Genomic DNA, 24,289 nt, shown 5'->3' on the forward strand with positions numbered 1-24,289 from the left:
CGCTTTATGTCATCAATTTATAACACTGAGCCAGGTATTACAGATAATCACATTAGACAACTCCACGCTGGTGTAACGGATGTGATGAAGGATGACAGTGAAGATAAAGCTTATTCTCTCAACTCCTTCCCCTCCCTTGCTCCCCTCTCACCTGTCATGTTCCTGCATGGACAGACTAATCACTGAATGCTCACTTAGACAGAAGATAAACCAAAACCAAGGAGGAGGTCTGGAAATATAAGCTGTACAGGCTGACCACCTTAAAAAAACTGCACTGAAGACTGAAAGGTAAGGATTACTGAATCTCTCCTATCCAGCTTGATATCTACTATCCACTGAAGTCCTCAAAATTGATATTTCTTGCAGTCGCTTAGCATAAGACGTGCATAACGCTTCAACAGTAGCAGCAATTTGCTACTAAATCAAAAACTTTTCTGTTTATCGACAGTCGCAATTTTACAATACTGAACTGAGCTCTTAACTTTGCAGCACATTGTTATCTATATGCATACAGTGATTTCTTTGAGTAGTGTGTAACTTAAAAGCGTAAAAGAAAACTATTACAAATTGTGTGATACTGCTTGAATCAAAAGTAAAAGTACTGTAATGAAATTAAAGTACACTGCACTCTTCTCAAACCGTAACTTCTAGTATTGGTCCCTTTTCACTGATTTATCTGCATAAATATAAACGTTCAGGTGGAAATTTTCAGTTCATTGCAACCAGTCGTGCAGAGTACACATTTCTTCTCTGTCTGAGACTAATAGGCTTTATCAGTTCTGTGACTGATGCAGTTTTGATGAGGACCTTGTCAGTGACAGCTCAGCTGCATCAGCTTAACCACTTCCAGAGTGAGAAGAAGGGGTCTCTTCATGAAGAATATTAGATAAACACCCTACAGATACATCTGTTGTTCCTATCATACATTTTTCAGGAAAATTAAACTGACTTGGACAAAAGGAACATAGGAATGCTGCTTGCTCTGACAATGGGAAGCTATATTAAAAGCTTCTTAATAAGTTTCCTGAAAAATAAAAGAATACAGTGATTCTGTCTTGAAAAGATACATCTATTAAAATTCATTTTTCAGGGTTGCAGAAAATTAAAATTTGACAGTGCTATAGAAGGAAAACAGAATTGGAAAATTATATCATATGTCTCATACGCACATACATAAGAAGATGAGCTGTAGCTGCGTGAGGGACTCTGTAATCTCAATCTAATCTGATAAGTAAACTTCAGCCGTGAATGTTTGGGACAACAATGTGACCATCTGCAGGGACTCACGCCATCATACGCATTCAGTAACAATAAATAAAGGTTTGTTTCTTCTACTTCACTCTATTTTGATTCTCAGTATTGAATTTTAGATGGACTTGTGACATGACTTTTATTATTCTCACTAGTTTCTGTATTGTGTGACTCATTTTAACCCGCTTGAACGTCCCCTGCATTACAGGCTGCTTCCAGGATGTCTGCCTGCACCCAGGAAGAAGAGGATCTGCCTGCCAACCACACAGGTCAGAAACGTCAGTCAGCGATCCAAAACAAACCAGCAGTCTTTAGTGACAATGTATTTTTGCGGTCATTTCCTCTTATCTAGGACCAAAAGGTGTAATCAATGACTGGCGAAGGTTTAAGCTGGACAGCGTGGACCAAAACGTCCCTCACAGCAAGAAAGAGCTGCTCAGACAGATGTCAAACCCTCGAGAGGATGACAAGGAAAGACTCAACAGAAAGGTGCCTGCAAGCGTGCTCTGGACGCCATATTACTGTCGCAGAAATGCATGGAAACCACTTAATCTGACCTACCTTTCCTCGACTCCAGATGAGTGTCCAGGAGTATGAAATGATCCAGGACGAGGATGAACGCTGCCTGAAGCGCTACAGAAAACAGTGCATGCAGGAAATGCACGAGCGCCTGAGCTTCGGACCCCGGTTTGACTCGGTCCACGAGCTCCAGAGTGGAGAAGCCTTCCTGGAAGTGATAGAGAAGGAGCATCGGTTGACTCTTGTGGTCGTCCATATCTACCAGCATGGTGTCAAAGGTCATGCATTTATTTAAGCATGTTTGCGCTCCAGATTGACTCATACAGCCATTCGGTGCTGTTTAAAGATGAATGTCCGTTTTCTGCTGTTTCTCAGGCTGTGAAGAGATGAACTCATGTTTGGACTGTCTGGCTTCAGAGTACTCCAGTGTTAAGTTTTGTCGTATTGATGCTGTGGCAACAGGTGCTGCTGAACGCTTCTCTGCTGAGGTGAGACAACTGTTGAAAAAGCAAATAAATTAAACCCAGGGAAGTTTGTCATTATAGCTCAAGTAGTTACAAAGGTCTGTGAGCAAATTATGATGAGGGTCTCTTGGCATCCACTGTCAATACTATAAACAGCAATAACAGGAACTACTTATAAACTACCTATAAATACATTTGGATTGTTGTCGTGTTTCCTCCAGGTTCTTCCTGCCCTCCTGGTGTATAAGGCTGGCGAGTTACTGGGTAATTTCCTGGCTATCACCAAACACTTCCATGAGGAGTTCTTTGCGACGGATGTGGAGGGATTTCTCAACGAGTACGGCCTCCTACCCGAGAAGGAGTTCGCAGCGTGTGCTGATGATGAAGATGATGGAGGGGATGTAGAGTAGACAAAAATGGAGGATAAGACGGGAAACAGATGAAGATAAAGGGAAGTGAAGGAGTACAAGAAAGCAGAGCTCAAGAAAGGAATTGGCGGAATAAATCAACAAAGGCAACATTTCAGTTTACACAACTGCATATACAGATTAACAATAGTAAACACCCTGCAGCAGACAATGAATTCTGATTATGATTGTAATTAGAGGTAGTTCAAAGGCAGACCACATGTGAGGACATCTGTAAAGATACTGCTTGGCAGTCATATCATAGCTGCCCCAAAAAATAAAATAAATGTATTTACCAAAGTGCTTTCTGTCTTGAGTTTACTTGCTGAACAGGTAAAAGTTCCTACAGGACCTTGTAAATACATAAATAAGTTCAACCGGCTTCTTTCCCATTCAGCGTACAGTTTTCAAAATCAGAAACTTATCCAGGTTCTTCTTCTGATATATGAATGTGACTGTGAGTTTAAAAGCTGCATCTAGTTGCAATTTTCACCACATAGACAGAATAACCTCACCGGCTTTATTGTTTGAGTGCTTTAAAAGAAGAAAATGCAAAGAAAACTGAACATTGAATTCTCACAGCAATGAGAGTGAGTGTGTGTGTGTGTGTGTGTGTGTGTGTGTGTGTGTGTGTGTGTGTGTGTGTGTGTGCACGTTCTCGTATTTCTATCCTTGTTGGGGCCAAATGTCCCCACAAGGATAGCAAAACGTGAAACGACGTGCCTTGTGGGGACCTTTTTCCGGTCCTAAGTAGGAGAAACAGTGTTTTCTTGACCATGTTGTTGTTACTGAAAAAAGTAAAAGTGCAAAAACATTTCTTTAGGGTTAGGCTGTGTTGTGGTGTGGGTTAGGGTTAGGGTAAGGGTCAGGGTTAGGGGCTAGACATGAATGGGAGTCAATGGACGGTCCCCACAAGGATAGAAATACAAGACTGAGCGTGTGTGTGTGTGTGTGTGTGTGTGTGTGTGTGTGTGTGTGTGTGTGTGTGTGTGAGAGAGAGAGAGAGAGAGAGAGATATGAGATGCACGGAAGAGGTTGTCAACATTGATGAGGTAAAGTACCTGTGGTCTAACATCCAGTGTGCAGGAAGGATGGAGAAAAGCATGATAAAGTATTTGCAAGAGCGAAAGTGAAAATTCACAAGATAATAGTGAGATCTGTCATGGTGCATGATAGAAAAAACAAACAACAACAACAACTGGAAACTGGGGGTGAGCAGGTCAGAGGAACAGCTAAGGTTGTAATGTTTAGAGATAAAAGGCCAGGTCTCTGTGATTTGTGCATGTCCTGAGGAGAATCTGTGCCTATATTGGACCAAAAGGAGCAGCTAAAAAATACTGATGCAAAATACTTTACACTGCATTTTTCCCCCTCTCCACAGTGTAACTGGATTTGGAACATTCAATCCAAAACATAAAAAAATATATAGAGAGGGTTTTGTGTCCATGTGGCCCTAAAATACTACTATGTTGGGCATTTACACTCTGAGGGTTCTTTTCCCTCAGTTTAGTCTTTCAGGTAGTTTGTCCCTTTTAATTCAAATTGCCGTTAATTTACTGACGCTGAAGTGTTAAGTTACTAATTGTTTTAATTATGGAAACGATTGAAGGGTTTTTGTGTTATATGTATGTGCAACAACAGGAGGAAAACGCCTGTCAGTTTGAATTCCGGGAAAATTTATCCCACCTCCATATTTGTAGTCTGCAACATCCTGTCTGTCTTGGTCGGGCTGCGGTGGGTCACCAAACGGAATTACTGTGCCAATATTATTTAGATTTGTCAAACGGGATTAAGTATATTGGTGTATTTAAACCTAGGAACCTGAAAAAGGGGGAAGATGCAGGATGACCCACGCTACCTCAAACGGTGAGACATTACGAAGCTACGACTGATGCAGATTGAGTTCAGTATTTGTCAAAGATAAGAAGCAACATTCCCACTTGGCTAAACACACATTTTAACTTCAGTGATGTGTATCCTGTTCCTATAGCTTCATAAGAAGTACCTGTAGCCGCTGAGCTACCTGTCGTGATAGCTAGTTAGCTTAACGTGTGGTTCCGCTTCAACGACGGACGCGCACACGAAATCCCACTCAAAAGTCGGTCAATTTTAGTTTGTCTGTGTTCTTTTAAGGCGTAGACATGGACTGTGAGATCGGTGAAGACCTTTTTTTGAGCTAGGATTACCATCCGGCCCTAACGGCATGCATATAATCAACAAAATATGTATACACTTTTTTTAAAAAAATCTGGCATTTCACAACAGACGCCTGCACCCAGTCTAGACCGACAGACCCTCCATTAGCAGAGCGACAGTGCTAATACAAACAGGCAATTAAAACCCACATACCACGGGTAATAGCAGTGCCGAATTTCGTATGAGGGCATCTTATTAATCAGTCTTCCATTATATCTTCGGTCTGACATATATTTCCAATTGTGACCTCAAAGACTTAAAACATCCGGTTTTTAAACGGGGCCTGGCATTAGGTTCCACCGTTAAGGGGGGCAGGGATGTTTTGGTTACTGTAGCTCCAGCTAGCCGTGGCACGATGACTGATAAACTGCATATCAAGCTAACAATCGCCTAACTGACTGCGTGGTGATTTACATTGTTACTTGAACTGATCTTTGGGATTATTAAACCCTGGACGACATTGTAGGATTTCTCGTTTGTTTCTGACCAGTGTAGTCATTGTGGTGGTATCTGGGCGTGTCTTCCTGACTGTTACTCTGTAAGAACTCTTTTGCACTGATTTGCATGGCTCATTTACAACATAAATCTGCAGCTTAACGAGCTTTGCATGTCTGTAAGTGTAAGTCACCAAACAAATACTTGCGTTTGACTTATTGTTTCCTGTCCTGTCTGTTTATTATCATTATTCCCTAAAGGAGAGTGACGGCAAACAGCTTGGATGTCCATCCCACAGAGAAGGCCCTGGTGGTCCACTATGAAGTGGAGGCCTCCATTCTGGGAGAGGGCGGAGGTCAGATGCTGGGTGAACGCAAAGAGGGACAAAAAATGTAGGTGTTCTTCCCGTTTCTTTGCATCATCTCTTCATTGTCTGTTTGAATGGAAATGGATTGGATTTTAGATGATACCACAAATTGTCACAGTTGTCTAACCCATTCAAATGAAATAGGAAATCATACTCTACATTGCACACGTCAGTGGTATATTGTTGTAAGGTTCTCCACTGGAACAGTTGACAAATCAAGCACACTCTTAACCTGAGACAATAGAAATGATTCTCTTTACTGAGATGAAATGCACATTTCAGATTCAGCAAAGCTCACACTTTCATTAACTTTTGCAAACTATTTTGCTTATAAAGTATAAACAGGTCTTATTTAAAGTGCCCCCAGTGGGATGTGTCTTCATGTTCGTTATCTAGAAGATGGTATGACATGATGAATTAGCCATCTTTAATTCTTTTTGTCCTTTTTTTTTTCCAGTATTCGTGTGAAAAGCCTTTCCCCCAGTACAGACGTGGGAGCGCTGGCCAAGAAAGTGTTGGAGGAGTGTAAACTCATTCCTTCTTCACGTTTGCCCCAGGTGGAGCAGCTTCTCTATTATCTTCAGACTAGGAAAACATCTCCCGTTGAAGGCAAAGGTACATAATTGCTTTCACCATCCTCATGTTCACCATGACATTTAGTTTCAAACGTAGATTTGGCAGTATGCTAAGCTCTGTTTCATATTTTACTTGTATTCTAATTAAACATAGTACAGTACGTTTTACCCTTCATGTTTTTTTTTGTTTGTTTGCTTTTTATTTTGAGACAGCTTCATGCATTGACTGAACTGTGTTTATTTCTGCTTTTTGAGGAGTGGAAAAGAAAGAGAAAAAAACCGTGAAGCCCAGAGAGCTGACTCCATTTGAAGGGATGGAGGTAACAACTCAGTTTGTTTCATTTTTTTCCAGAGGTAATATTCATTTTTCCCAAGGATAAACAGATCAGAGGAACAGTTAAGATTGAATAGTTTAGAAGTAAACATTCAGACTGAGATGGTTTGGAAAAGTACTGAGGAGAAACAGTGGATAAAATGGACAAGAAAAAGCTTGAGGTTGAGTTAAGGAGGATGTGGAGATGACTGAGAACAGACATGAGGCAGAGGATAGGGTGAGATGGAGGAGAACAGCTATAAGAAAAATAAGATTTAGATTTTTTTTTCTTCACTCTTTGTTAACTTTCATAGTGCACTTCTCTTCAAAGCCAAAAATACTGTGACATACTTTGTTCCTGCAATACTGTTTAATTTCTCCCTACACTGGATGACATCTAAAAGAACAAAGAATGAGAAGCTTTGTATTTGTGACTTGTTATTTTCTATTATTGTGGTTCGTTGTTCACAATTGACAATGTGTGTGCCCGTGTGTTGTCTGTGTAGCTGAATGAAGAGGCCAGTATAACCAAAGTTGATGAGTATGTGGAGCTCCTCTATGAAGGCATTCCAGAGAAGATCAGAGGCTCTGCTCTCATTCTGCAACTCGCTCGCAACCCTGATAACCTGGAGGATCTCCTGCACAACGGTAACACTTGCCAACAACACTCAACACAGATAGCTAACAGTGTAGAGTGGGAGTGGTACAGTATACACTATTGTTACTACTGCACAGTCTTTTGACATTATAACAGTATTGATTTACAACATTTTTGTGGTGTTTACTTTTTTCACTAAGCTGAACATCTGTTTGGTCAAAATAAATAAACCTTGCTCTTGTGCTTCTGTGTATTAGAGGCAGCTTTAGGTGCTCTGGCCAGAGTCCTGAGGGAGGACTGGAAACAAAGTGTAGAGCTGGCTACGATCATCATTTATATCTTCTTCTGCTTCTCCAGGTATGACACACCCACAGCCACAGCCACTCACATGCAGTTTCCTTCAGCTCCGTCTGGTTTATTTACCCTTTGTGCTTCCACCTCTTCCAGTTTCTCACAGTTTCACGGAGTGGTGAGTCACTACAAAATCGGCGCGCTGTGTATGAGCGTCGTAGAACACGAGCTGAAGAGGCACGATGTGTGGCGTGAGGAGCTACGCAAGAAAAACAAAGCTTATATCCTTTTTGATTTCACCTCCTCCACCTGGTTTTATTTAGCTTGTTTATTTTGTGTACCTGTGTGCTTGACTTTCCTTAACGATAGCTTGTGTACGTGAGTCTGCACCTGAGAATGGCTCTCTGAGAAGAGACCAGGATAAAGCTCAGAGGAAGTACCAGGGTCTTCTGGCCAAGCAGGAGCAGCTGCTGAGAGGTACCACAAATTCATGTTTGTTGTTGTTTTTTTGTAGCTCTCAATATTTCAAACACTTCATAGCCACTCATTGTCAATGAGACATCAGACATCTGATTTATTTCGGTGTTTTTGCCACATTAAGTCTTGTTTTCCTCCTCTTGTGTCTCTCAGTGTCTTTGTACCTCCTGCTGAACCTTGCTGAAGACACACGGACTGAGCTGAAAATGAGAAATAAAAACATCGTGGGCCTTCTGGTCAAAGTTCTGGAACGGGACGACGAGGAGCTGCTGGTCCTGGTGGTGTCATTCCTCAAAAAACTGTCCATCTTCCTGGAGAACAAGAACGACATGGTGAGCATTAACGGAGTGACTTTATTCTTTAAGGAGCGAAAAATTCTAACTCAGTTTTTTTATGCATCGGTGAGCTGCAGAAACAATCTTTTCCTCTTATCATCAGTGCTGAAACAGATATAAGATTGTCACGCGGTTTACTTGTGGGGTCTTCTGAGTACTATTATTGTCCCCACACTCTGTTACACTCTTGACAGAAAGCCTCAGTATTGGGTGTGATTTAACATCAGAGAAGCTAAACGGCACCGGAAACTACTTCAAAAACATTTCGTTTGTCTGCGACTTGCAGGCTGAGGTGGATACTGTGGAGCGATTGGCTCGTCTGATTCCCTGCGAACACGAAGACTTGCTGAACCTGACACTGCGTCTGCTGCTCAACCTCTCCTTCGATTCTGGACTCAGAGCCAAGATGGTGGAAGTTGGACTTTTGCCTAAACTGACAGCTTTGTTAGGTATTATCATGTCTGTCGTCGTCTGTGTGTCCCTTTATATCTCCGTCCATCTGAATATATTTCTTTTTCTATCTTTTATATCTCTCTGATATTAACTGTGTACTACACATACAGATGTGTTGTTTTCCTCAATAGTGTTGATGCCAATGTTTTTCCCTCTACATTTCTTGCGATCTTGAGTTATAAGAAGGTAAAAAGTATCGTAAAATGTTGATTAATGCATCCTTGTTGACCTGCAGGTGATGAGAGCAACCGTCAGGTGGCCATGAGGATCCTGTATCACATCAGCATCGATGACCGCTTCAAGGGCATGTTTGTTTACACTGACTGCATACCTCAGGTACAGTGAGCTCCTTCAGATGGAAAAAATATCTAAACCGTTTGGTTGTAACATTTCAGGTGAGATTTGTTTTTTTTTTTTTTGTTTTTGTTTTTGTTTTTTTCCGCGCAGCTCATGCAGATGTTGTACGAGCACGGTGAGGACGAAATCGAAGCTGAGCTCATCTCCGTCTGCATCAACCTGGCCGCAAACAAGAGGAACGCACAGCTCATGTGTGAAGGTATTTCCGTTTTTGCACAAGTACAATTTTTCAGTGTCACTGTGCAGTCTGGTCAAATCTGTGTTTTTGTCACGGAGAGATGAATGTTTGCTTCGATCCGTCTGTAGGAAATGGACTGAAGATGCTGATGAAGAGAGCTCTGAAGATGAAAGACTGCCTTCTCATGAAGATGATCAGAAATATCTCTCAACACGATGGACCAACCAAATCACTCTTCATAGTGAGGAAGACTGCTTAATGCTCCAAATACACAATAGAGCAAATTAGTGTTTGGGTTTGCTCTGATCCACATTCACAGTAAATATCAGTGGTTCGATCCATCTTTGCTCAGGACTATGTTGGAGACCTGGCAGCAGAGATTCGATCAGAGGAGGAGGAGGAGTGGGTTTTGGAGTGTCTGGGAACGCTGGCCAACCTCACGATCCCTGATCTGGACTGGGAGCTGGTGCTGAAGGAGTATAACCTGGTGCCCTACCTGAAGGACAGACTCAAACCAGGTATAACTGACATTTACAGTGTTTGTTTTTAACGATTTCATCAAATTGTGTGTCAGCACTCGAGCAACCTTCAGTTGTTAATGAAAAACAATGAAATCTCAAATAACACTTTCCCACACTTTTATGATGCATATTTTGCTTCACAGCCTTGTTTCAGCTTGAGGATCAGATTCGATTCAGACTGTGCCTTTCCCACCGTTATCGCCTCAAACTTGTGTGTGTTTCAGGGTCAGCGGAGGACGATCTCATCCTGGAGGTGGTGATCATGATTGGAACGGTCTCCATGGACGATGCCTGTGCTGCCATGCTGGCGAAATCGGGGATCATCCCTGCTCTCATTGAGCTGCTGAATGGTAACACAGCTCTAGTTTTTCCTCTCACAGTTGCTAAGAATTGTTAGCAGCTCTGGAATGCCACATTTTAGAATCAGCCCCTTTTTTTAAAGACCACAGAAAATTAATAGTAGAAACCGCTGATATATTTGCAGTTCAACTCAACACCACTGAAAACTATAACCTGAAACTGAACATCAACTGAAATTAAAGCTTCCTGCTTGAACAAGATTAGATTTATAAAGACTAAACTCAGGCCAGCTGTGCTTTAACTGATCACATGAGATAATAGGTAAATCTAATGAACGTAACTCAGTTTTGAGATTTCGTGTTGTTTGTTTTCTCTTCCGAATAATGACTTTCTCTCTCTGTCGAATGTAGCCCAGCAGGAGGACGATGAGTTTGTGTGTCAGATCGTCTACGTCTTCTATCAGATGGTGTTTCATCAAGCCACGCGAGATGTCATTATCAAAGACACCCGTATCCTTCAGTCTGTTGCCACAAAGTTTGACGATGCACTTATGCCTCAGCGGACTTTCAACGGGTTGAAACAGAGCAGCTTTTACACCAATGTCAAAAGGTTTGACCTGAACTCTTCCTGCAGAGGCTCCGGCGTATCTGATAGATCTGATGCACGATAAGAATGCAGAGATCAGGAAAGTGTGCGACAACACCCTCGACATCATAGCAGTGAGTCGCCCACAGGTCGCAAAGCACCTTGTCCTCCTCGTCTCTGCCTCGGGACTCATTCCGTTTTGTCCTCTTTCCCAGGAGTACGACGAGGAGTGGGGAAGGAAGATCCAGTCCGAGAAGTTCCGGTTCCATAACAATCAGTGGTTGGAGATGGTGGAGAGCCGGCAGGCCGACGAGTCCGAGCCGTACCTGTACGATAACGACAATGACAACGACAGGACGGATCTGTTCTACAGCGCAGGTGTGTAACCCCAGAGGCACTCGGGCTGAGCGCCGCAGGCCATGTTTACCTCATGGTCACCAGCTGAAAAGAGTGGTTAAAGGTCCAGAACATCATGATGGTTTAAGAAGAGTTTTGGATGCTTCACAGCTAAATGTGTCTACAAATTGCACATTCATTTCTGTATATAACCTAATCACTGTCTTTTTAACTCTTTAACCAAGTTCAGCTTGAACAGACTGATCGATCACGTGCTTCAATGTATTTGTTTTTCAGATGGGATAACTCCAGGAGACGGTTCAGTGAGTCCGGACTTCTTCAGTGACCTCCAGGCTCAGAATGGAGACTTGCACCACCCGGGGTGAGTTAGCTGCTCTCGTACATTTTCATCAGTTCAGACCTCAAGATCTTAAATTCCAAGCACGTCTCCATCAACCTGCCCGACTTTGCTTTGCAGTGACGTCTTCGATCAGACGACTGCGTCACCCGGACGACCCGTAACCGCGTACGGCTTCAGACCGGACGAACAGCCCTTCTATCAGTACTCATAGACACAAACACACAACTTCAGACGCGTTCAATATCCCACCATCCAGCATGTCATGTTTTTCCAGCTCCAGTCCAGACTGTTGTAATAAGTAATACAGATGAGCACTGATGTACAAAACACTGCAGGTCATTACTTCTGTTCAAACGCACACCGGTAGGTAGGTAGTGCTTTCACTAAAGGATTGAAAGGATGCAAACAGACTCGACATTTCTGGTATTTGTGAAGAACATTTGCATGTTTGTGAAAAGGAAGATATGTTACCACTTTATAGCTAAAGTAAAACCACCCACTACATTGTCAAAACATTTAAGGTGTCCACATTCCACTGTTGTTTCATCACCATGCACTACACTGTATGTTTTTCGTCATGGTTAAATGAGCGTGTTGCTACAACAGAGGGCGAATTCACATTCATGCAGACCAAGACGTTGCTCCATAAACGTCCAAACTGACATCGCAGAATGAGATGACTACTAAATTGTGGATGAAAATAATAAAAAATGTCAAAGTTTGCACTGATAAAGAATTTTGTCAGCAGTCCAGCAAGCTGAATGCTAACATCATGGTTTCTTTTATTCAAGTGAAGCCGCAGCTTTCAAATGCATTAAAGTAGACGTCCAGTGGCTTTTTCCACGAGCTTCACGTGTCTAATAGTTGGTGTTTTTAGAGGTGTGTGTCTGTTTCTACAAGCAGGAAGTGTTTGTATTTAAATATTCTCCACTCGAAGGCAGAAGAGAATCACTGCACTGGATTTCTTTCTGTTCGGTAGTTATTCCCAACACTGGAGCAGAGATGCTCAGCCTCCTGCTGTAGGCCTCATCTGGAACACTTCGACTGCATCCGCCGGCCATATTCAGGAGAAATGCCTGAAATGAACAAATTGATTTGTGTAACGTGTGACGGATATAAAATGCCTCGTCAAAATAACTGTCGTGACGCAAATGGAAGCTGTATTGTGGTATTCAGGTTGTAAACTTCTTGATGGCTAAACATACAGAACTGCTTCAAAAGTTGTTTACAGATATCTTTGTTGAATGTGAATTTTTTTTTTTTCCAGCATGTAGAAAAACTTATTTCATAAAGATCTATGATGGTAAATTATTGCACTTACAACTTGCTTTTTTGCTCTGAAAAATAAAGTCAATGAAAGTGAAATGTCTCTTATTTAAATTTCTTAAATATTCTTGCAAAAATTCGCCCGTCATCTTGCTCCATCTAAGCTGCGACGGCGTGCTGATCGGTTGATGTTTTGTTTTCCCTGTGAATGGACGGAGGTTACGATACAGAAGCTGACTTGATCATGAGTGAGGAACTTCGGAATCAGACTTTATTGGGAATGCAAACATTTCTAAAGAATCAAAACAATACAAGAGATTTCAGCTGCTCGAGGTAATTTTTCTCTCGCTGTTCTCCTGTCGGCACAAATAATTTCTACACAAAAAGAAGGAAGATGGATCCCTGGAACTGGACTGAAGGAGACCATCACATTTCTTACAGTGGACATGTTTAGTAGTGTTAATAACCACCACCACCTCCTCCTCCTCCTCTGTAGCCGCCTCCACCTCCCCCATAACCTCTGTAGCCTCCTCCTCCTCCACCTCCACCATATCCACCATAGCCGCCTCCCCCTCTGTATCCACCCCCTCCTCTGTATCCCCCACCCCCTCCGCCATATCCTCCCCCTCCTCTGTATCCTCCGCCCCCTCCGCCGTATCCTCCTCCACCTCTGTATCCGCCGCCGCCTCCGCCGTATCCTCCTCCACCTCTGTAGCCTCCCCATCCTCCTCTATATCCACCGCCGCCTCCTCCCCCTCCTCCATCGAAGCGCCCCATCTTCGGAGGTCGCGGCCCGTCGCCCATCCTGGACGGAGACACAGAGGAGATGATTTCACATCGGCCGGCGGCTCATTTTTCACGAGGTTCTGTGACGTTCCCTCTGTCGGAGCCGCAGCGGTACCTCTGGTTGCTGACCATCAGGTTGAGGCCGCAAGCCGACGGTTTGGACACGTGTCTGATGGCGTTCAGCAGTCGCTCGTTCGTCGGGTCCATCTGTCTGATGTACTCCGGGTCTTTGGTCACCTCCACCACCAGAGCCTCCAGGGCCGCCCGGAGGGCCGCCACGCCCCCCGCCACCTCGTGAGGGATTCGCAGTTTGATCCTGTGGTCAGTCAATATGACAGATCAGCGATTTCTGTAGCAGGCTGTAGGCAGGGCCACCACTTGCAACCGTTGGATGCTGTTTTTGCAGTTGTGCTGTTTTAGTAACAAACGGTGATAAATTTAAACTGGCGAGAGGTTCTCTACATTGTAATGACAGAATTTTACTGCTTCGAAAGAGGATATGAGAACGATAGTCATCACAGAATCTCACAAATCACAATTTTTAACCTTAAATCTTGAGAAAACGCCTCTTGTGCAAAATTCAGAAGATGCAGGACGTGCAGGTGCTTAGAGGCTCGTAAAGAGGACCTCATCATATAAAAATCATGACACAGTCATTATGCCATCAAGTGGTGCAAAAAGACAGAAGTTATTACATTACATTACTCTGACACGCGCTTCCTCTAATAAATTTATATAGAATAGACTGATGATCATCATAAATGCCGTCTGCCTTCAGCAGATACTGAACATCAGATTGCATTAAATATATTTCAAACTGACGTACTTTCATTGGAAAATCGCTGAAAGGTCCAATATGGACTAAACCCTGCTGTGTTTGCCTTCTGGTTAGTAGCTGAAATGAGTTTCAGCTGCTTCCAGTCGTTCATGAGGAGAATCCTGCATCTCACCAGTCATCCAGTTCCATGATTTCTCCGTTGGAGCTGATCTTCTTGCAGGCGAACAGGAGCAGCTGCAGCGGGCTCGCCAGAGTCATACCTTTAGCCGAGATTGCCCTGGTTCGGATCTGAACGCACAGAGTTAATAAGAGTGAGACAGGAAAACATGAAACGATGAGGATGTGACTGCGTGGGACGAGCCGGTTGTACCTTCTCGCTAAAGACAAAGAACGGGGATGGGTAGGTCATGTCGTGGCTGCTGAAGGGGCAGTTAACCGAGGATTTGTGGATGAGAGCATTGCGCCCCTCGGTGGTCAGGATCTTCCGCTTCTCTTTGTGGTAACAGACGTTAGGGTAAAGTCCGAAGGTCAGCAGGGAAACCACCAAGTCCAGGTTGTTGTCTGGGCCCACATTGTTGAACATCTGCGTCAGCAGACACTCTGGCAGAAAACCACAGGAGAAGATGATGTAACCAGGCTCAGCGTCAGCGCTAAGCAGCCAGCGGTGCATTCAGGTACCTTCGGGGAATCCGGTGTTGACCAGGATTTCTTTGAGCTGGACTTTGGCCTCCCAGGTCATCCTCAGAGTGGACATGTTGAGACGTTTGTGCTCACAGAAGCGGTTTTCTGCCTCCTCGCCATTGATTCTGAGGAGGAAGATACAGGAGTAACTAAGATCTCAGGCTGAATGAACCTTTTTACTACATATACGATAATCGCATCACGCTCTTACATTATCAAGGGTTTATCAGGTTTTTCCTGTTGTAGGTTGTCAAAATTTTATCTTGACCACGTGAAAGTAAAACTGTAATAATGTAGTTTGTGTCCTTAATTATCTCTCAGAGGACTGACAGAGACCCGGCTCCACCCACCTGACCTCATCCCACGCCTGGAAGACGGACAGCAGCGCCACGTGGTCAGAGAATCGGCTGCCGGCAAAGTTTCTGTGGACGAAGCCGAGACGTCTGCCTTCGCTGATGAACGGCTCGGGGAAGCAGGAGGCGGCGGAGATGGTGCACATGGCGTCGCCAACGCTGCGTGCGGTGAAACACAAATTGGAAGGATTTTTTGTGAAGGAAACAGGCTGAGCTGATGGGATTATTCAGCTGCTGGGTGCAGAAAAGGAAACACAAACTGACTGGAAGATGCAACCCATGATCATCATCTTCCCCAGACGAGGTTCGATTGGCAGCTTGGCCAGAATGCGCCCAAGAGGGGTCAGCTCATCGTTGGCGTCAAGGGCGTCCAGCTCTGAAACAGACGCACAGAATCACGAGCACATATGGTCAATTTCATCATTTTTTTTAGGGGGTAAAACATCTTTATATTGTGTTCTGAAACCTTCTGAGCTCAGCTGTACCTCTCAGAGTGTGTTCAGCCTCGATGACGGCGTCCAGCGGTGGCGGCTCGATAGCTTTGGACAGGAAATGCCCGATGGCTCCGAGCCTCAGCAGCTTGATGCTCAGAGCCACTTCGTGCAGCGGAGTCCTGAAGATCTCTGGAGTCATGTGAGTCTCGAGCCTGCAATGACAAACGCAGAGCCATTCAGCTCCCTGATGGAGCTGCCAAATCTGAATGGTTCTGCTGGCCGGTCCTACCTCTCCAGTCGAGCGCGGCTGCACAGGTGGAAGCAGAATCCCGGTCGGACTCGGCCGGCTCGACCTTTCCTCTGCTCCAGGTTGGTCTTGGAAGCCCACACGGTGGCGTAGTTGGTCATATTGTTGTGGGAGGTGAAGAGCTTCACCTTCTGCCTGAGAAATGCCGAGGTTGAATCAGAGGAGGCTCCCTCACAGACGCCTCAGTCAGCGGCGGGCTTCACACTTACTTGCAAGAGTCGATGACGTAGACCACGTCATTGATGGTGATGCTCGTCTCTGCGATGTTGGTGGACAGAATCACCTGGAACATCAGTAAAGCAACCCATGGGTCAATAATGAAGTCAAAACGCTACAGTGACGCTCCTTCAGAGCCTTTCCAGCACCGACCTTCGTAATGTTATCAGGAACTGGCTCGAACACCCTCCTCTGCTCTTCCCGGGGGATTTGAGAGTGAAGCGGCAGTATCCTGTACCGGTTACTCGCTGACGGATGGAACGGAAATCAATTAAAACTTCAGATTTGATGCTCAAGAAGCAGATTTGCCCGACGTCTTCTAGCAAGTTCTGCACCAGTGGGTCCAATTAAAAGCTTAAAGATGCTAAATGTGACTGAAGTTACATCTGCCAGCAGGCCCACGCCAGGGAGCTGTCCTGAGGATTGCTGTCGCCGCTCACCGAAGTGCGGGTTGGTCTCCAGGTGCCTCTGCATGGAGTAGATGAGATTCCAGCCGGGCAGGAAGATGAGCACGGCTCCGGCGACCTGCAACGTCTCGATGTACTTCAGCAGAGCCTCCACCAGCTCGAAGGACGTCTCCTTCTCGTTGATCTGAGCCATGGAGCGCTTCGTCTCCGCCGTGTACTCCTCCCCACACACCAGGTTACAGTTGGTCTGCAGAGGGAGAAACAGGCGCCGAGCCGAGAGGTGTGAACGCTGAAATATCAGACGCAGTGTTAATAACTTAGAGTTCACCGAATTAAGTTCCTCACGTCATCGTCTCCCCCCTCCTCTTCTTTGTCCTTCTTCTTGCGGTCCATTGGTGGAGGGACAAAGTTGGTCATCTGGATGCAGTCCTCCAGGAAATATTCTGAAAGCAAAGAAACCATTTTCTGAAGTTATGACTGCAAACACCGAAGGCCACTATGCAGGTGATCTGTATTTGAGCTCACCCTGAACGGGGAAGGTGCGTCCGAACACCTCGATGATGGGACAGTTGAAGAAGTACTCTCTGAACATGGTGGTGTCGATGGTGGCCGACATGAGGATGATGCGCACCTCCGGAAAGGCCTGGACCACGTCTCTGAGGACCACCATCAGGAAGTCGGTCTGAGCAGAAACACACCCCGAGGGTCAACATGACTGCAGCGCCACCCCCTGCTGGGATTTGTTTTTAATGCTTGAGAGCTTTCAAGAGTTGACGAATGAACCCACGTTGATGTCCCTCTCGTGGATCTCATCAACGATCACATGGCTGATGCCCCTGATTCCTGCTTCAAGCTTTCGCAGAAGAACTCCTGTGATGCAAAAAAAAACCATGAGTGGAAAGAGAACAAAAGTATGGAACCATCACGAACGTGTTTTTTCTGACAGGTCTTGAGATCGCATTGGAAACCAACAACAATCCAATTATATTTGTTTTTGTAATTATTTATGTAATTATGACTCGTCCCGACTTGATAATTATTTGGTTTTACATCCTATCTTTTTTGAAAATTTGACAGAATTTATTTAATCTTGTTTCACTTATTTCAAATAAAAAAAATAAATTAATAAAACTTTAGTTTAAAATAAAATCTTTCAATTCAAACAATTTTCGTGTTGAGCTGTGTGTGTGTGTGTGTGTGTGTGTGTGTGTGTGCGTGTGTGTGTGTAAACGTACCGACAGTGCAGAAGAGGACGCTGGCGTGGGGTCGAGGGAGGACGGACTCGAAGCGGACGCTGTAGCCGCAGCTTTTCCCCAGATCCTCTCCTCTCTCATAGGCGACCCGCTCGGCCACAGAGACGGCGCTGATCCGTCGGGGCTGCAGTGCCGAGACGACGAAGACGTCGTTACCAATAATAATCGTGTCACTGAAGCATCCGATCGGCTGGATTTGGCGCCTTGCTCTAAACTCTCCGCCTTCTGAAGCCACACGTTACCTGGGTGACCACGATGTTGCAGTCGGCCGCTCGGCCTCCCTTGATGAAGCGGTCCATGATGTACTGAGGGACCTGAGTGGTTTTACCGCAGCCTGTCGCTCCTCGAATGATCACCACGGGGTTGTTGTCCACAGCCTGCATGATCTCCTGCTCGAACTGTTTGACGGGCAGCTGCTCGCGGTCCGACAGAATCTGAGCGAAGAGATGTTTAGAGTGAATGCTCGGTGGCTCAGCGACCAGATGAGAGAAGCAGGAGTTTGTGAGAGGAGCGCTGCACCGACCGCCTGCAGGTTGGTGTCGTGTTCAAGTTGGTACATCAGCTCATTCTGCAGGTCGTTGCTGATCTGCTCAGGGGTGCACTTCAGGGGGAGAAATGGTAAAAAACAAAACAAAAAAATTTTATATTGTGGTCTTTTAATTCTGTATGCAGATTAAAAAAAAAAAAAAAAACAACACCATACATTTTATAGGATTTTCAGAACTGTGGTAGTAAAACCAAAAGTGAAAATTCAAGATGCTCCATGCCCCACCAACTACTACTGTCCTGCTGTTTTTTCAGCTTCTTTAGTAACTCACAAAGGCCAGCGGTCCCTCGTCGATGTTGCTGCTGGTCCAGGGGTTCCAGTTGACCTGTGGCGGCGACCATGGGACGACACCGGCTGTGCTCTGACGCTGCGATGGCTCGAACGTCGCCATTTTCCCCTGAATCAGGGACACGGGGCTGCTGGGGTCTGAGGGCTGGACGACACAAGCTTTGTGTTGGATTGTTCAATTACCCCCTTTGAATGTTACATCACAAACACACTGTGGAGCACCTCTGAGGGCAGCTTTAGATCAACACCCTATGCTCAAGGCTTCTTCTCTTAAACCGAAGGTTTAAAGAACAGAGCTAAATCCTCTTGGAGCCCTGCTGGGAACACATCCATTCCAAACTCAGTGATCCACAACATCCCCACCATGTTGGAATTCATTAATGGACATAATATACAAAAAATATGCAGAACCAATTATCACTGAGGCAACAGTTTTAAAGAGTCTGTTTCGCTGTCAACCTCACACTGGATTGCCTGTCGCCGAAATATGATCATCCTGATATGACTCACAGGTGGAGGGATTTGAATTCCAAGCTCCTGGACCACTGAGGCCAGCTGCTGCTGCAGGTCCGCGGACACGTTGACATCAAACGCCTCCAACTGGACACAAAGGAAGCATAACGAGGGTCATATACAGCTTCTGCTGTCCACATCAGCCTGGCAAAACATAAAGGAAGCACACAGTGCCGGTGGGAGTAAAGCTGCAATGACACAAAATAAAGGCTTTCATCGTCGTGAGGAGAGCTGTGCATCATGAGACTATAGCAGAAGTTATATTAGAGAATAAACATCACAGCAGCATGTGGTTTCTACGTTTGGGTTCAATATTAAAAAATCTAGTGTGAGCCACAGTGAACCGACACCAACAGCAAATTTTCCTCACTTTCTTTTCGTTGTGCACCACGAAATAATACCACAAGCACTGATTTCATTGTAAAAGGGTAGAAAGTTGAAAAGAAGTTTCTTCACATACAGCTTCTCCCTCTTTCTTCTTGGTGACTCCAGAGTAGGGCTCGATGACCCCCAGGTGGTACAGCTGTCGGACCAGAGACAGAGCGCAGGACTGAGCGGCCAGCTTCTTGTTGGAGCCGTGTTCCCGACCAGTGATCCCTGCAAGTGCACGTATGTGTACACACACACACACACACACACACACACCTGACTATGCAGTTCTTCACAAGTTGCACCTGATCACAGTAACAGCTGCTAAACACTGTTTTTTTCTTACTTCTGCCGAGCTGTTTGACAAACAGCTGCATCTCTGCGATGAAACTCCTGCAGATACAAAGCAGAAGCATCAGCGTGACTCTGTGTCGAACATAAAAACGAAGCCTTCAACTCCAGTGACGTTTTCCACTCGAAGTGCTGCACTCACCTGCTGTGGCGGCAGGAAGCAACCTGTATGTTTTTCTGCCAGACTTTGAGCTTTTTAAACACCAATCAACAGCTCTGACTCTGGATTCTCCCTCAGCTGCTTTCTGCCCTGCGGTGAACAGCGAGACCAGAAATCACAACCAGACTCCACTGAGCCCCCTTGAGCTGCACCCATGGGGCAGCTTTAGTGCACCTAAATGCTGCCCCATGTCTTCCTTCAGTGCAGTTGTGAGTTCTGGTGCCATCGCCGTGCCACCCGCTACATTCGCTCCAGTGTTCCAAACACACTACCTGAGTGCTGCCTTCACCAGCAGTATCTGATATCGTCAGTTCAGTTTCTGTCAGCTCTGTTTAAACTTGGTTCAAATAACTAAAGAAGGCTTTGCTGGTCTTTCTCTTCCTGTGCTTCGGTAGATCGGTGAGAGCTCTCGGGTGTAGCCGACACACTCCGGAGGTCTCTTGGTTTATTGGCAGTCCAGCAGAAAAACATACAGCAACATCCCCGACACCAAGTGTGAGATTTCAGCCACAGCTCTGCGGTGCGACACACACCAGCTGTGTCACAGTCAGACCCGGGGCGGGATGGGTCTCACAGAAAGACGACAGGCAGACTGACACAGCTGGTGTGTGATGCCCTGGAGAAAGAGATTGGAAGCTCTGGCAGGTTTGCATCCATGTCACAGCAACGTACGGGTTGGAACACCACAGCTTCTGTTATACTACTGAAGAGCTTAGTAGTTTTCCATTTGCAAACCAATAGTTACTGGTCTATGTTCCACCAATTCGATTTTGAAGAGTTTCTGCCCATTATGATTTTGAAGTCATCTTGTTTAAAAAAAAAAATAAAAAATTGGATAACAGTGTGTTCAATACATTTTACCAATCTTGACTTTTTCCATCGACAGTGCATCATTACTCGATGTTTCAGGTACGTATATGGACTTCAGTTCTAGGTGCACAAGTTGAAACATCAGACCGGATCTGGCTGAAGAGTTTCCAGCCAATCCAAAAGCCTCTGACCTGTTGTGGTCCGGTCCCACTTGGCTGTATTTATACTCAGCACTGGTTTTTTCCTTTTGGAAGAACTGGTTCAGACGGGCTTTAGCGTTCTCCAGAGTCCAGTTACCGTGAAGATTAGCATTCAGATCCACCTCTTCTGATTCCAGAGTCTGTGAACAACATCCAGACCAAGCACAGGGGTCATCGTGAAGGCAGCATTTTGAGTGGCATTTTATCAAAGCATTATAAAAATAATGATTATTATCATCATCATCATCATCTCATGAAGATCTTTCATTCCAGCTTGTATTTTCTGCTCCTGTTCTCTTACGTTCAAAAGAACAATTACAATTCAGGACATTCAAGAAACTGTTTCAGAAAGCTTTACTTTTGTAATCTTACAATACAGTGGCCCAGATAACATTTATTAGAAAAGCTGAGTAAATGTTTTTCAGCTCTGTCTGTTAGGAATTATTCAATAAGCTGCATTTCTCACCGCCTGGGCCTCTTGCTCATCTCTCTTGGTGTAGTACTCCTTTAGATTGGCTCCTCGGTCCCACTGTGCCCCCCCACCACCAACTCCTCCTCCTGAATAACCGAGGCCAGTCACTCCAGGGACTGGGCCACCGCTGCCTCCCTCCTCCCCTGGAAAACAAACAATGTTGAAACAGTGAAACCAGGAGTGACTGTGAAGGAGAGACTCGGTCGCTGCTCCTCTCAGTCAGATCAGACTTTGTGTTTTCGTGTGCGACAGAAGTAATTCTCTCATCACCTTGCTCAGCCTTCACTACAAGGTGAGGCGGTAGAGGACCATGAGAGGGGAGGTTTCCGAAACCGCCATTATCTCCTCCAGCGTCAGGTGCATCTGCCACCGGAGCGCTCACCTGTTGGTAGAACACACTTTAGAACACCAGCTGGAGCCACAGCGTCATGACTCGGTTGGTGTGCATGTATTGATTTAACTATTCGTATCACTTGAATCCAATGTTTGCTTTAGCACTGTCTTATTGTGTTCCTAACATGTTTTTTGGAGCTATCTTTTGATTGACAAAAGCAGTTACAAGAGTTCAATTGAGTAACAACAAAGTTCCATCTTACCTGAATACATTCAGCAGATAAATACAAGAACAGCAAACAACATGGCCCAAACCATCTCTTTATTTACATCAAACAATATGAAAAAAACAAAAAAAAAAGGCACACTGACCCCAACAGCTGGAACCTCAGCTGCACTCATTTGTCCCACTCGAACCAGATAATTAACAAAATCCCTGGCAGCGTTGGTCTGAGCATCCTTCTTGTTGGTGGAGTTTCCCATCCCGGTGTAGTTGAAGCCTTCAACTCGGACCTACATAGAGGAGCAGTTCAGAGTTGGCAAGGTGGACCCTCATCTGAATGGGTGTGGCAGTCAGTTTACTGACCTCACACAGAAATTTCTGTCGGTTCTTGTTTCCTGCAGCTCGGATGTCATAGTTAGGAGTGAGCTTCTTCTTTCCACACCAAGCATACAGGAAGTTTTTGATGTCCGCCATGGTGGACCCACAGGAGGGGCGGTTTCCTCCTCTGCTAACCCTTTAATCTGAGAAATAAGAAACTTCTATCAGAAATCGGCAGAATCAAATACTCCACTGGTTAAGTGTCTAGATTGTAACAGCATCATTTCAAAGAAGCAGGTGGACTGAAGTGATATTTCAAATAAATACTGATGGACATCCTGGATTTTTAGCTGTTTTGTGTCATAACACAAGAGATGACCACGTCTTGATTTTTCAGGTCGCTCTTCGATCAGGAGTTTCTGAGAAGACTTTAAAGTTCCAAGTTAAATTGCCACACAGACAACTCAAACGTCTTGGATGTGATGTAGATTTCTTGAGGGGTGCAGAGTCTGAGAACATTTAAAGTGTGTTTGGATTTATGCTCGTCACAGAAAATGAGCCAAAGCAAAAAAAAAAAAAAAAAAAATCACTTCATCTGACGAGCCTTGTTGCATCTTTGAAAAAGTATTAAGGGGCAAAATACAGTCTTCATTCTGATTCAGGAAGAAAATAATGAAATTCAGATGACAGAAGGTCACATCTGAATACAAGCCAAATGTACACATTGCACATGATAGATAAGGATTCAGATATCATGTAAACATGCTTTATGGTGACTTACTCCAGCTACATGAATTATTTATTTTTATTTGTTGTTTTTAGATAAATCAGAATAAGTATGTCAAATTCCAAATTATTTATTTTTTTAACATTTTATGCTTGTAATGCATATATGCAACTTTATACTTGCATATTTCAGACATTAGAGGTTGCAATTACGACTGGTGTCTCACACCAAATACCTCATTAGCCATCTGAACTACGCCCCAAGGAGGACAGGTTAAAGGTCATTTTGACAACAAATCAAACCGGATGTCTGGGTGTTATTATGAATTCAGACCAATTTGAAGCATTTATTTTGAGTAAACTGTAGTGGTGTGTTCACAAGAATCAGTCATACTCTAAACTGTTGAAGACTCTTGATCGCCTTGTTTTGATGTATTTCCTTTATTCCCTTGTAAAACGCCGTTGATTGCTTCGCTCCTCGGGAATCGGACAAAGTATCGTTTGACATGTCCGGAGTCAAGCAGGCTGCCTGCTAACGCTCACTGAACACTCGGTTCACGTGAAAACTTTCAGACTCAGAACGACGCGGTTCCATGCTAACGCTACAATTCGTCTCTCTCACACACAAAAGTCACCAGGAGTAAACTGTGCCAACATTTTCATTACTCACCAAGAGGGCAAGCGAGAGAGAAGCTGCAGAACCGTGCACAGCTGGGACGCGTTTATTTCCGGTGAAGGAAAAAAGTGGCTTTGATTTTCACAGCGCCGCCTAGAGGCCGGGAGGAAAATAACAAGTAACTGGAATCTACCTCTACAATTTCTGTTTGTTTGTTTGTTTGTTTGTTTGTTTGTTTGTTTGTTTGTTTGTTTGTTTGTTTTTTGTGCGTTTATTTCACAATTTTATAAGCATTACAAAACTGTAACTTAAAAAAAACTGCATTGCATATTGTGAAAAATGACACCTTAGAAGCTTAGAGCTTCTCACCAGGGGTCCAACCCACCACCAAGTAATTGCACTGTGTACAGTCTGAATTCAAACTCTAGGTCATTAAAAGTAATGTCAGAAAATAAAACATAACAGTGCACACAATGACAGAGTGAGTGGTTAAGGTCATATTATGTACTGTAATTGGTCCGAGGCAAGTGTAAGTCCATCCCATGATAATCTGTAAACACGAA

General features: G+C 44.5%; 3 protein-coding genes across 4 annotated transcripts; 2 read left to right on the forward strand and 1 right to left on the reverse strand.

The window, feature by feature from the left end:
- The first annotated feature begins 159 nt into the window (after nucleotides 1-159).
- On the forward strand, nucleotides 160-2,651 carry LOC115405602 (phosducin-like). 2 transcript variants are annotated; one of them, XM_030115221.1, is made up of 7 exons: nucleotides 273-292; nucleotides 1,123-1,129; nucleotides 1,458-1,520; nucleotides 1,604-1,740; nucleotides 1,829-2,048; nucleotides 2,146-2,258; nucleotides 2,456-2,651. In XM_030115221.1, exons 3-7 carry the CDS (start codon nucleotides 1,472-1,474, stop codon nucleotides 2,642-2,644), a joined length of 708 nt encoding a protein of 235 aa, XP_029971081.1. In that variant the 5' UTR covers nucleotides 273-292; nucleotides 1,123-1,129; nucleotides 1,458-1,471; the 3' UTR covers nucleotides 2,645-2,651. The 2 variants fall into 2 exon arrangements, with proteins under 2 accessions (XP_029971082.1, XP_029971081.1); XM_030115222.1 differs by lacking the exon at nucleotides 1,123-1,129 and having other exon boundaries at nucleotides 160-288; nucleotides 1,460-1,520; nucleotides 2,456-2,644.
- Nucleotides 2,652-4,343: 1,692 nt separating this feature from the next.
- LOC115405867 (kinesin-associated protein 3) lies at nucleotides 4,344-12,671 on the forward strand. The gene is made up of 20 exons (XM_030115617.1): nucleotides 4,344-4,507; nucleotides 5,533-5,664; nucleotides 6,097-6,254; nucleotides 6,470-6,534; nucleotides 7,034-7,175; nucleotides 7,383-7,482; nucleotides 7,573-7,697; nucleotides 7,795-7,893; nucleotides 8,047-8,225; nucleotides 8,515-8,677; nucleotides 8,917-9,017; nucleotides 9,129-9,237; nucleotides 9,345-9,457; nucleotides 9,569-9,734; nucleotides 9,962-10,087; nucleotides 10,448-10,546; nucleotides 10,671-10,756; nucleotides 10,838-11,000; nucleotides 11,256-11,340; nucleotides 11,437-12,671. Exons 1-20 carry the CDS (start codon nucleotides 4,479-4,481, stop codon nucleotides 11,528-11,530), a joined length of 2,334 nt encoding a protein of 777 aa, XP_029971477.1. The 5' UTR covers nucleotides 4,344-4,478; the 3' UTR covers nucleotides 11,531-12,671.
- Nucleotides 12,672-12,840: 169 nt separating this feature from the next.
- On the reverse strand, nucleotides 12,841-23,833 carry dhx9 (DEAH (Asp-Glu-Ala-His) box helicase 9). The gene is made up of 28 exons (XM_030115352.1): nucleotides 23,781-23,833; nucleotides 22,430-22,587; nucleotides 22,216-22,356; nucleotides 21,781-21,892; nucleotides 21,505-21,653; nucleotides 21,030-21,178; nucleotides 19,864-19,910; nucleotides 19,609-19,745; nucleotides 19,146-19,235; nucleotides 18,619-18,780; nucleotides 18,324-18,401; nucleotides 18,043-18,234; nucleotides 17,783-17,924; nucleotides 17,335-17,417; nucleotides 17,073-17,229; nucleotides 16,893-16,990; nucleotides 16,581-16,794; nucleotides 16,294-16,388; nucleotides 16,134-16,207; nucleotides 15,907-16,059; nucleotides 15,669-15,829; nucleotides 15,448-15,559; nucleotides 15,181-15,342; nucleotides 14,828-14,955; nucleotides 14,520-14,749; nucleotides 14,322-14,437; nucleotides 13,487-13,687; nucleotides 12,841-13,390 (listed from the first exon to the last, which is right to left on the reverse strand). The coding sequence occupies exons 2-28, from the start codon at nucleotides 22,538-22,540 to the stop codon at nucleotides 13,045-13,047; spliced, it is 3,840 nt and encodes a 1,279-aa protein (XP_029971212.1). The 5' UTR covers nucleotides 22,541-22,587; nucleotides 23,781-23,833; the 3' UTR covers nucleotides 12,841-13,044.
- Nucleotides 23,834-24,289: the final 456 nt, after the last annotated feature.

This window comes from Salarias fasciatus, chromosome 18 (genome assembly GCF_902148845.1).
Source record: "Salarias fasciatus chromosome 18, fSalaFa1.1, whole genome shotgun sequence".
NCBI lineage: Eukaryota > Metazoa > Chordata > Actinopteri > Blenniiformes > Blenniidae > Salarias > Salarias fasciatus.

Bases quoted from the DNA above. Each gene is read 5' to 3' on its own strand.
- dhx9 (XM_030115352.1), bottom strand. From the start codon at position 22,540: ATGGCGGACATCAAAAACTTCCTGTATGCTTGGTGTGGAAAGAAGAAG. The intron at 17,418-17,782 runs GTACGTTTACAC...TTTGCATCACAG, and splicing joins CGTCCTCTTCTGCACTGTCG to GAGTTCTTCTGCGAAAGCTT. The intron at 16,208-16,293 runs GTCGGTGCTGGA...CTGATGTTCCAG, and splicing joins TTCCTGATAACATTACGAAG to GTGATTCTGTCCACCAACAT.
- LOC115405602 (XM_030115222.1), top strand. From the start codon at position 1,472: ATGTCTGCCTGCACCCAGGAAGAAGAGGATCTGCCTGCCAACCACACA. The intron at 2,049-2,145 runs GTCATGCATTTA...GCTGTTTCTCAG, and splicing joins CTACCAGCATGGTGTCAAAG to GCTGTGAAGAGATGAACTCA. The intron at 2,259-2,455 runs GTGAGACAACTG...TGTTTCCTCCAG, and splicing joins CTGAACGCTTCTCTGCTGAG to GTTCTTCCTGCCCTCCTGGT.
- LOC115405867 (XM_030115617.1), top strand. From the start codon at position 4,479: ATGCAGGATGACCCACGCTACCTCAAACG. The intron at 8,226-8,514 runs GTGAGCATTAAC...TGCGACTTGCAG, and splicing joins TGGAGAACAAGAACGACATG to GCTGAGGTGGATACTGTGGA. The intron at 10,547-10,670 runs GTATCCTTCAGT...CTCTTCCTGCAG, and splicing joins TGTCATTATCAAAGACACCC to AGGCTCCGGCGTATCTGATA.